Raw genomic sequence first — 11,294 nt, forward strand, 5'->3', positions numbered from 1 at the left:
ACAGAGAATTTCCTTAGTTAAGTTGGCAGCCAGTGACAGGGAAGGATTGTTGGGATTGGGTTTCTGGGGAGGAATGTGCTCCTTACTGCAGTGTTTAGGTTATTCTGTATTACAGACTACTAACTGTAGCTGTTACTATAGCCTCCTCACACTAGAGAGCCCTACCACACCAGTCATCTCTCTCCCCCCTGTCTGGACCAATTCTTTCATTTCACGGTTTGCTAGAGTAGTATTTCCCAAACATTTTAGCTGACTCCATTTTTAGACAACACCTTAGTTAGAACCCTACGGACATTATCTTTTTTTTCTCTTTTAAGGGCTTATACTCTGGCTGTCACTCTGTGGTTGTCCTTGATTCAGGTTACGTCCTCTACTGTACTGTATGGGGTTGGTGTTGGCAGCTCTCTCTCTGTCCTCTCAGATTGTCCTGACTCAGTAATATCTCTCCCTCTATATAAATGTTCTCTGTCCCTGTGAAATATGGAGGAGTTATTGGCGGAAGACGTAGAGAATTGTCTGTTAATGTTATCTCTCGCTCTACCTTTCACTTTTTCTGTCCCTTACATTTAACCCCTTCTTTCTCTCCCTTTTGTTTTTCTACCCTTCCCTTTACCCCTTTCTTTCTCTCTCCCCCCTCTCTCTTCCTCTCTCTTTCCCTTTCTCCCTCCCCCTTTACCTCTCCCCTCTCTTTCCTCATCCCTCTCTCTCTCCCTCCCTTTATCTCCCCCCTCTCTGACCTCATCCCTTTCTCTCTCCCTCCAGGTATTGGGTCACTACATCCGCAGGCAGCAGGACCCAGAGACGTTTATCAGTGAGATCAAGTACATCGCCAGCGACCCTGACGACAAATACTTCTTCAACGTGACTGATGAGGCGGCGCTCAACGACATCGTAGATGCACTAGGAGACCGCATCTTCACTCTAGAGGGTGAGACGGAGAGAGGGAGAGTAAGGGGGAGTGGGAGGAGAGGAGAGGAGGGAGGGAGGTGAAAGAGCGGGAAAGAGAAAGGAGGGAAAGGGTGTCTGTGTTCTGGAGACAGGGAGGGACTGCTTTCTGATTTAGCCAGGAGACAGTTAGTAGAGAGAGGGATGTTACTCTCTTTCAATTGAGAAAGAGGCAAAAAAGAGGGAATGGTGCCACATTTAATCCTAGACGGCATGAAAGAGGAAGGGATGGATAGATGCCACTACCTTGAAAAGGAAAGAAGGGCGGGAGCAGCTATCACAACACTTACAGGAACAAGGGAGGAAGACTGAGAAATGATGCCACCCTGAAGTCTGTAGGGAGCAAGGGAGGAAGGGAGAGGAGGAAATGAGAGGAGGAGGTAGATTCTGTATACCACCTGGGTTCTTGAGTGAGGAGGGAGAAAGAGGGCACTAACCTGTGGCATCTAGATAGTGGCAGATTGGGGAGGGGAAGGAAGGGAGGGGATGTATGGAGAAAATGTGAAAGGGGGATAAAAATAAAAAGGAACAGTATTTCAATTGAGAGTGAGTGTTCATGTGTCAGAGTGGGCAGCACAGGATGCCACATGTAGTCCCATCACGGTATTCATGTGTCAGCCACCTGGCACTGGCAGAACAAACATTAATCAAACATTCAACTAAACTTCCTCTGAGAGTTAGGGTTAGGGTAACCCTGTTCCACTTTCACCTCAGCAGAGGTCCCATTAGCCCCTCACTCAGTCACTGAACCCCCCACCACACAGATATGTGGTTGGGCACAGAAACATGAGAGGGTGAGACTCGTGACTTTAATAAAATGACATGACATGAAATAATAGCTTGGAGACAGAGAGATCTGCTCAACTAGATTTTTGTGTTGGATACTACTGAAAATGTGCTAGAAAGGTTTGTTAAACGTTGTTTTGATGTTTCTGTTTCATCACAGGGACGCTGGGGTACAACGAGAGCTCCTTCAAGTTTGAGATGTCCCAGATCGGCTTCTCCACACACGTTCTCGATGTGAGTCCACCATGTGTGTGTGTGTGTGCGTGTCATGTCATTGACTTGAATTTCTGATCTTTCATTGTACTGTATGTTTATCCCCCCTCCCCCCTCTCCCATGCGTGTGTTTCAGGATGGGATCCTGTTTGGGATGGTGGGGGCGTATGACTGGGATGGAGGGGTGCTGAAGGAGGGCGCTGAGGGCCGCATCATGCCCACCAGAGAGGCCTTTGAGTCTGAGTTCCCCCAGGAGCTCAAGAACCATGCTGCCTATCTGGGTGACTTAACTTACTTACGTTACACTATGTACACTTTACATTACACCGTTTTACACATAATACTACTAAACTTATCACTGTTTTACACGTAATACTACTAAACTTATCACTGTTTTACACGTAATACTACTAAACTTATCGCTGTTTTACACGTAATACTACTAAATGTATCACTGTTTTACACGTAATAGTACTAAACGTATCACTGTTTTACACGTAATAGTACTAAATGTATCAGTTTTACATGTAATACTAATAAACTTATCACTGTTTTACACGTAATAGTACTAAACGTATCAGTTTTACACGTAATAGTACTAAACGTATCACTGTTTTACACGTAATAGTACTAAATGTATCACTGTTTTACACGTAATACTACTAAATGTATCACTGTTTTACACGTAATACTACTAAACTTATCACTGTTTCACACGTAATAGTACTAAACGTATCACTGTTTTACACATAATACTACTAAACGTATCACTGTTTTACACGTAATAGTACTAAATGTATCAGTTTTACACGTAATAGTACTAAACTTATCACTGTTTTACACGTAATAGTACTAAATGTATCACTGTTTTACACGTAATAGTACTAAACTTATCACTGTTTTACACGTAATACTACTAAACGTATCACGGATGTACACAATCATTTTTGTTTCCATACCTAATGTGTCTTCAGGCATCTGTATGACCTGTGAGATATTTGCATCCTATGCAATTTGTAATTTGTGGATCTAATTAAAGTGTGTGTGTGTGTGTGTGTGTGTGTGTGTGTGTGTGTGTGTTTAGGCTACACAGTGTCGTCAGTGATAGTGGGAGACTGGAGGAGGCTGTATGTGGCTGGAGCTCCCAGGTTCAAACACAAAGGAAAGGTCATTCTGTTTGAACTGAGCAACAATGGAGATGTCAACATTGCACAGGCCCTCAATGGAGAACAGGTAGTGTGTGTGTGTGTGTGTGTATATACCTCATTGGATGTATCTATCAATCAAACTCTCACTCACCCCCAACCCCCCTCTCCCCTTCTCCTCACCGCCACCACACCCCTCTCTCGCTCTCTCTCTCTCTCTCGCTCTCTCGCTCTCTCTCTCGCTCTCTCGCTCTCTCGCTCTCTCTCTCTCTCTCTCTCGCTCTCTCTTTCTCTCTCTCTCTCTCTCTCTCTCTCTGTAGATTGGGTCGTACTATGGCAGTGAGGTGTGTGGGTTGGATGTGAACCAGGATGGCATTACTGATGTTCTGCTGGTGGCAGCACCCATGTACCTGGGCCCTGGCAACAAGGAGGCAGGCAGAGTCTACATCTACTCCCTCAGTGGGGTGAGACAGGGGGGAGTAGTGGGGGAGGACTGGGCTGGTGTCAGGAAGAGGGGGAGTTGGGTGAGAGATGGGCGAAGGGGGGAGATAGAGTTAAGGGAGGGGGAAGGGGTTGAGGATATTAGCGGATAAGAAGAGGAATGTCTGGGAGATGCTGACTCTGACTCTCTCTCTCTCTACTCTGCCTGTCTTTCTCTCTCTACTCTGCCTCTCTCACTCTCTCTCCATTTCTCTCTCTCCACTCTGCCTCTCTCTCTCTCTGTCTCTCTCTCTCTCAGGAGGAGGTGTTTGTGTCTAACGGTACTCTGAAGGCAGAGGATAGGTCCCAGGATGCTAGGTTTGGCTACGCCCTGGCCTCCGCCCCAGACCTCAACCATGACGGGTACACTGACCTGCTGGTGGGGGCACCCCTAGAGGACGGACACAATGGGGCCATATACGTCTACCACGGCCAGGGCATACACATTATCCACAACTACAAACAGGTAGACATACACATTATCCACAACTACAAACAGGTAGACATACACATTATCCACAACTACAAACAGGTAGACATACACATCATCCACAACTACAAACAGGTAGACATACACATTATCCACAACTACAAACAGGTAGACATACACATCATCCACAACTACAAACAGGTAGACATACACATCATCCACAACTACAAACAGGTAGACATACACATTATCCACAACTACAAACAGGTAGACATACACATCATCCACAACTACAAACAGGTAGACATACACATTATCCACAACTACAAACAGGTAGACATACACATCATCCACAACTACAAACAGGTAGACATACACATATCCACAACTACAAACAGGTAGACATACACATTATCCACAACTACAAACAGGTAGACATACACATCATCCACAACTACAAACAGGTAGACATACACATCATCCACAACTACAAACAGGTAGACATACACATCATCCACAACTACAAACAGGTAGACATACACATCATCCACAACTACAAACAGGTAGACATACACATCATCCACAACTACAAACAGGTAGACATACACATCATCCACAACTACAAACAGGTAGACATACACATCATCCACAACTACAAACAGGTAGACATACACATCATCCACAACTACAAACAGGTAGACATACACATCATCCACAACTACAAACAGGTAGACATACACATCATCCACAACTACAAACAGGTAGACATACACATCATCCACAACTACAAACAGGTAGACATACACATCATCCACAACTACAAACAGGTAGACATACACATCATCCACAACTACAAACAGGTAGACATACACATCATCCACAACTACAAACAGGTAGACATACACATCATCCACAACTACAAACAGGTAGAGAAAGAAGTGTCACCAGAAGTATAGGTGGAGTCCATCCCTGTGAAAAGAAAAGTGAAGATTTGTTTTTAAAGTGATATCATTCTTAGCTATAGTATTTCCATTGACCTCATTCTACGGCTCTCTCCACCACTTCTCCACCCTCTTCTCTCCACCTCCTTGCTCACCTCTCCTTCTCCCTGTAGCGTATCGCAGGGTCATCCCTGTCCCCCTCTCTGCAGTATTTTGGGCGCAGTGTGAGTGCCAGATTGGACCTGGATGGAGATGGTCTGTTAGACCTGGCTGTGGGGGCCCAGGGCAGTGCTGTACTACTCAGGTAAGAAAGGAGGGATGAGGGGAGGTGGAGGAATGAAGAGGAGGGGAGGTGGAGGAATGAAGAGGAGGGGAGGGGAGGGATAAATTGTCAGACTTGGCTGTGGAGTATTTTTTTTAAATGTGATGATGATCGTCATCATTGAATGATCAATTCTCCCTCCCCTCTCTCCAGTTCTCGTAGTATAGTCCAGATCAACATGAGTCTGTCCTTCCAGCCCCACTCAATCAACGTCATCCAGAAGACGTGTCAGAGAGGAGGGAGGGAGTCTGCCTGTCTCAACGCTACAGCCTGCTTCCTGGCTCTGTCCCGCTCCCCTGGAACTCACAGCAACAGCTTCGGTAAGGGAGGGGGAGGGAGTGGGTGAGGGAGGGGAGAGAGGGAGGGGCAGGGAGGGGAGGGGACTGGAGAGAGTAAGGGGGAGGGAGAGACGAGGGGGAGAGAGGGGGAAGGAGATAGGAGGGAGGGAGTCTGCCTGTTAGATTTGATAGATTTGTTATCAACACTAACATCCCCTTCTCCCTCCTCCTCAGAGCTGTCGGTGGTGGCCATGTTGGATGAGAGAAAGTTGACAGCGAGGGCGTTGTTTGACGACAGCAACCAGAGACAGACACAGCTGGGGGTCAGAGTTTACACAGGAGAGACTGTTTGCCACAACCTGCCCTTCCATGTGTTTGTGAGTATGACACACACACCAGAGCTCAGCTGGTAGAGCATGGTGCTTGCAACACCAGGATAGTGGGTTCAATTCCCGGGACCAAACAGTGACCATACTTTTTTCTTTAAAAGTATGGACGCATGACTGTAAGCCGCTTTGGATAAAAGCTTCTGCTAAATGGCATATACACACACACACACACACACACACACACACACTAACTACACAACTAACATACACACATGCTCTGACACAAACACACAACCAACATGTACACGCTACTACCACAACCTGCCCTTCCATATGTCACACACAATGCCAAAACACACATTGGTACACATCCTTCACCCCGACCGACACACACAATCTACATGCTGAAACACTACATACTGTGGATATTGACCTCTAACCCTTTGTCTCTGTCTGTGATAGGACACAGCTGACTACATCCGTCCAATCAGCTTCTCCCTGCGCTTTAAGATCAACGACACAGAGAGTGGCCCAGTGCTGGACGAAGGCTGGCCCACCACCTTCAAGAGATCGGTCAGTGTGTGGGGTGTGTGTGGGGTGCTCGTAGCATCCTGGCCAAATTGTATGATGTAATGTACTGTTACTGTACGTTATTTACAGTATTACTCTGGCACCTCCATTTCAAATACTGTACATTGATGTCTCCAGATTACGTTCTTCAAAGACTGTGGTGAGGATGATGTGTGTGTCACTGATCTGGTGCTGCAGGCTCACATGGACATCTCTGGGACAAGGTACATCTCACACACACAAACATGCACACACACATGCATGGACACACACATATAGACACACACACACACCTGATCAAAAATGTTCCTCTCTTTTACGTGTCCAGTCAACACACAATCAGCCAAACAATTACTAAGTCAAGCATTCCTGTTGTATTCATGTTGTGTAGTTGTTGAATTAATGTTGTGTAGTAGTTATGTAGTAGTTGTATGAATGTCTGAATGTAACTCCTCTCCACAGACAGCAGCCCTATGTGATCCGTAGCCCTCGCAGACGTCTGGCTGTAGAAGTCCAGCTGCAGAACAGACTGGAGAACGCCTATAACACCAGCCTAACACTGTACTACTCACACAACCTCCACTTCTCTAGTCTCAGCATACGGGTACGAAACACACACACACACACACACACACGGATTTACAACACACAGATTTACAACATGAACCTGACAGTTTTATTCTGTCTCCTCCCCCTTCTCTCTCTTCCTCCCTCCCTTTCGATGTCTCCATCCCCATCTTTCTCTCTCTCTCCCTCCCTCTCTCTCTCTCTCTAGGAGGATAACCAGTTGAAAATTGAGTGTACATCTCTCAGTTCCAACAGTCATTCCTGTAATGTCAGCTATCCTGTGTTCCGCTCCCACTCCAAGGTCTGTCTGTCTGGCATCAAATACACTGAACACAAATATAAACACAACATGTAATGTGTTGGTCTCATGTTTCATGAGCTGAAATAAAAGATCCCAGAAATGTTCCACACACACAAAAAGCGTATTTTTCTCAAACGTTGTGCACAAATTTGTTTACACCCCTGTTAGTGAGCATTTCTCCTTTGCCAAGATAATCTATCCACCTGACAGGTGTGGCATATCAAGAAGATGATTCAACGGCATGATCATTACACAGGTGCACCTTGTGCTGGGGACAATAAAAGGCCACTCTAAAATGTGCAGTTTTGTCAAACAACACAATGCCACAGATGTCTCAAGTTTTGAGGGAGTGTGCAATTGACTGCAGGAATGTCCCCCAGTGCTGTTACCAGAGAATTCACCTTCGATGGCCACTGGCATGCTGGAGAAGTGTGCTCTTCACAGATGAATCCCGGTTTCAACTGTACCGGGCAGATGGCAGACATATGGCGTTGTGTGGGCGAGAGGTTTTCTAATGTCAACGTTGTGAACAGAGTGCCCCATGGTGGCGGTGGGGTTATGGTATGGGCAGGCATAAGCTACGGACAACAAACACAATTGATTTTATGGATGATAATTTGAATGCACAGAGATACTGTGACGAGATCCTGAGGCCCATTGTCTTGCCATCCGCCACCATCACCTCATGTTTCGGCATGATAATGCACGGCCCCATGTCACAAGGATCTGTACACAATTCCTGGAAGCTGAACATGTCCCAGTTTTACCATGGCCCGCATACTCACCAGACATGTCACCTATTGAGTATGTTTGGGATGCTCTGGATCGACATGTATGACATCGTGTTCCAGTTCCCACCAATATCCAGCAACTTCACACAGCCATTGAAGAGGAGTAGGACAACATTCCACAATCAACAGCCTGATCATCTCTATGTGAAGGAGATGTGTCGCACTGCATGAGGCAAATGGAAAAATCGTAGAAATTGTTTCATGAAGCGTTTATATTTTTGTTCAGTGTAGTTCTGATACCACAAACTCAATCCCCCCCCACCTCTTATCTTCTCTCTGTCAGGTGAACTTCATGTTAGAGTTTGAGTTCAGCTGTACGTCTCTGCTCAGTAAAGTCCAGATGAAACTCACAGTTGCCAGGTAACTCACTATAATCCTATGGAGGAATGTAAAGGGATTCCTATTGGGAGCTTCTAGAAATGAACCTGAAATTCAGCCTCCACTGATTCCATCTAACCCTAGTCATAATCCTACAGTAGAGACAGAAGTATTGTGTGTTTGTCTTGTCATGTGTCTGTCACATACATCTCTGTGTTCCTGGTTCCCATAGTGACAGTGTGGAGAGAGAGGCTACGTTGGGAGACAACAGTGTTCAGCTCCAGACTGTGGTTCAGTACGAACCTGACCTCTTTATCACCAGGTTAGTCTCTTTCTGTCTCTCTCTCTCTCTGTAACTCTCTGTCTCTCATTCCCTGTATCTCTACCTTTATTTGTAGTGACTCCAATCTGAACCGTTATGAGGTCCACCCAACCAGAACCATATCAGAGGCAATAGGACCAGAGTTCTACACACACTTCAGGGTAAGCAGTGCACACACAATATATCCGTTTCCCTAATATCCTTACTGCACAATCACACACATAACCCATACATACTGTCTTTACACACACACACACACACACACGTGTCAGACTAATGTGTTCTGTGTGTAGCTGCAGAACCTGGGCTGTTACAGTGTGAGTAACCTGGAGTTGAGGCTGAGCCTGCCCTCTGTAGCAGCTGGAGACAGAGTCTTCATGGCTGTTACTGAGGTCTTCTCTTACAACGTGAGTACTAACCCTCTTTCACTACTGTTGGAATAAACAGTTATTGTCATTTCTCTCTGGTTCTGAACCGTGACCTTTGTGTTGTCAGGTGACAGGGGTGAACTGCAGTGTAGACAGTGATGTGTCCCAGCTGAAGGACAGACAGAGAGATGTACGACCACTACATCCTGAAGACATGCAACAGACTGACCTACTGGTGAGAACAGACACACACAAATACCCACACACAAGATGATCACATTCACAATCCTAACTAGCTATATAGTATATTTTCAGATGTAACATGGTTCTGTGTGTGGTGTGTAGAACTGCAGCAGGTCGTGGTGTGTGGAGGTGGTGTGTGAGGTACAGCAGCTGCATCGAGGACAAACCGCTCTCATACGAGTCAGCCGCAGGGTCCACGACAACTTCTTCAGACAGGTACGAAGTTTCTCACACACACACACACGGCTCTAACTATAAAAACACTCACTCTGACTTTGTGTCTCTGTCACCAGGCTAAGTTTAAGGTGGTGAGGATAGTGAGTGCCTATCGTCTGGCTGCTCAGGAATCTAACCTGGTCACTCTGGGGAATGGCGCCATCTGGAGGGAGGTGAGAGAATAGCAGGATTAACACTAATAGTGGAGGACTGGTTTAGCATCGTCTGTGCCTGACTCGTTTCCACCCAGATAGAGTAGGAAGCTGGTACAGGGTGATGAATATCTGTCTGTCTGTTGTTTACATCCAGATAGAGTAGGAAGCTGGTATAGGGTGATGAATATCTGTCTGCCTGTTGTTTACATCCAGATAGAGTAGGAAGCTGGTATAGGGTGATGAATATGTCTGTCGTTTACATCCAGATAGACGAAGCTGGTATAGGGTGATGAATATGTCTGTCGTTTACATCCAGATAGACGAAGCTGGTATAGGGTGATGAATATCTGTCTGTCTGTTGTTTACAGCCAGATAGAGTAGGAAGCTGGTACAGGGTGATGAATATCTGTCTGTCTGTTGTTTACAGCCAGATAGAGTAGGAAGCTGGTACAGGGTGATGAATATCTGTCTGTCTGTTGTTTACATCCAGATAGAGTAGGAAGCTGGTATAGGGTGATGAATATCTGTCTGCCTGTTGTTTACATCCAGATAGAGTAGTTAGCTGGTATAGGGTGATGAATATGTCTGTCGTTTACATCCAGATAGACGAAGCTGGTATAGGGTGATGAATATGTCTGTCGTTTACATCCAGATAGACGAAGCTGGTATAGGGTGATGAATATGTCTGTCGTTTACATCCAGATAGACGAAGCTGGTATAGGGTGATGAATATCTGTCTGTCTGTTGTTTACAGCCAGATAGAGTAGGAAGCTGGTACAGGGTGATGAATATCTGTCTGTCTGTTGTTTACAGCCAGATAGAGTAGGAAGCTGGTATAGGGTGATGAATATGTCTGTCGTTTACATCCAGATAGACGAAGCTGGTATAGGGTGATGAATATGTCTGTCGTTTACATCCAGATAGACGAAGCTGGTATAGGGTGATGAATATCTGTCTGTCTGTTGTTTACAGCCAGATAGAGTAGGAAGCTGGTACAGGGTGATGAATATCTGTCTGTCTGTTGTTTACATCCAGATAGAGTAGGAAGCTGGTACAGGGTGATGAATATCTGTCTGTCTGTTGTTTACATCCAGATAGAGTAGGAAGCTGGTATAGGGTGATGAATATGTCTGTCGTTTACATCCAGATAGACGAAGCTGGTATAGGGTGATGAATATCTGTCTGTCTGTTGTTTACAGCCAGATAGAGTAGGAAGCTGGTATAGGGTGATGAATATCTGTCTGTCTGTTGTTTACAGCCAGATAGAGTAGGAAGCTGGTATAGGGTGATGAATATCTGTCTGTCTCTACAATCAGCCTTTTTGTCTCTTTCTCTCCATCAGACGGTGTTGGAGGTTCTAAAGGGGCGGGCCATCCCCATTTCTCTCTGGATTCTGATAGGTAGCATCATTGGAGGGCTTCTGCTATTGGCCCTCATCATCTTCGCAATGTGGAAGGTACACCAATCACACTTCACCATACAGTACCCTCTGTACCTCACACTCTGCAATAACTTCTTTCTCCTCTACCTTTGTGGTAAAGTTCAACACTTTGGGTTTCACTCCTTCCTTCTCA

The 11,294-nt window shown here is 45.7% G+C and overlaps 1 protein-coding gene across 2 annotated transcripts in view; it reads left to right on the top strand.

The window, feature by feature from the left end:
* The window catches only part of LOC115176394 (integrin alpha-10), a 53,213-nt gene that overhangs the window by 40,738 nt on the left and 1,181 nt on the right, over positions 1-11,294 (top strand). For both annotated transcript variants that reach the window (XR_003872235.1, XM_029736416.1), the window contains exons 9-29: positions 763-928; positions 1,892-1,965; positions 2,081-2,225; positions 3,029-3,177; positions 3,410-3,553; positions 3,829-4,035; positions 5,114-5,244; positions 5,416-5,582; positions 5,775-5,917; positions 6,332-6,442; positions 6,578-6,663; positions 6,902-7,043; positions 7,215-7,307; positions 8,382-8,458; positions 8,649-8,738; positions 8,815-8,899; positions 9,032-9,145; positions 9,234-9,341; positions 9,452-9,565; positions 9,643-9,738; positions 11,063-11,176. Coding sequence is in view for 1 of the 2 variants with exons in the window: in XM_029736416.1 (XP_029592276.1) it covers positions 763-928; positions 1,892-1,965; positions 2,081-2,225; positions 3,029-3,177; positions 3,410-3,553; positions 3,829-4,035; positions 5,114-5,244; positions 5,416-5,582; positions 5,775-5,917; positions 6,332-6,442; positions 6,578-6,663; positions 6,902-7,043; positions 7,215-7,307; positions 8,382-8,458; positions 8,649-8,738; positions 8,815-8,899; positions 9,032-9,145; positions 9,234-9,341; positions 9,452-9,565; positions 9,643-9,738; positions 11,063-11,176 (2,556 nt within the window). In the remaining variant the exon portion in view is untranslated. The remainder of the gene's footprint in view (positions 1-762; positions 929-1,891; positions 1,966-2,080; positions 2,226-3,028; positions 3,178-3,409; positions 3,554-3,828; positions 4,036-5,113; positions 5,245-5,415; positions 5,583-5,774; positions 5,918-6,331; positions 6,443-6,577; positions 6,664-6,901; positions 7,044-7,214; positions 7,308-8,381; positions 8,459-8,648; positions 8,739-8,814; positions 8,900-9,031; positions 9,146-9,233; positions 9,342-9,451; positions 9,566-9,642; positions 9,739-11,062; positions 11,177-11,294) is intronic.

This window comes from Salmo trutta, chromosome 37, assembly GCF_901001165.1.
Source record: "Salmo trutta chromosome 37, fSalTru1.1, whole genome shotgun sequence".
Lineage (NCBI taxonomy): Eukaryota > Metazoa > Chordata > Actinopteri > Salmoniformes > Salmonidae > Salmo > Salmo trutta.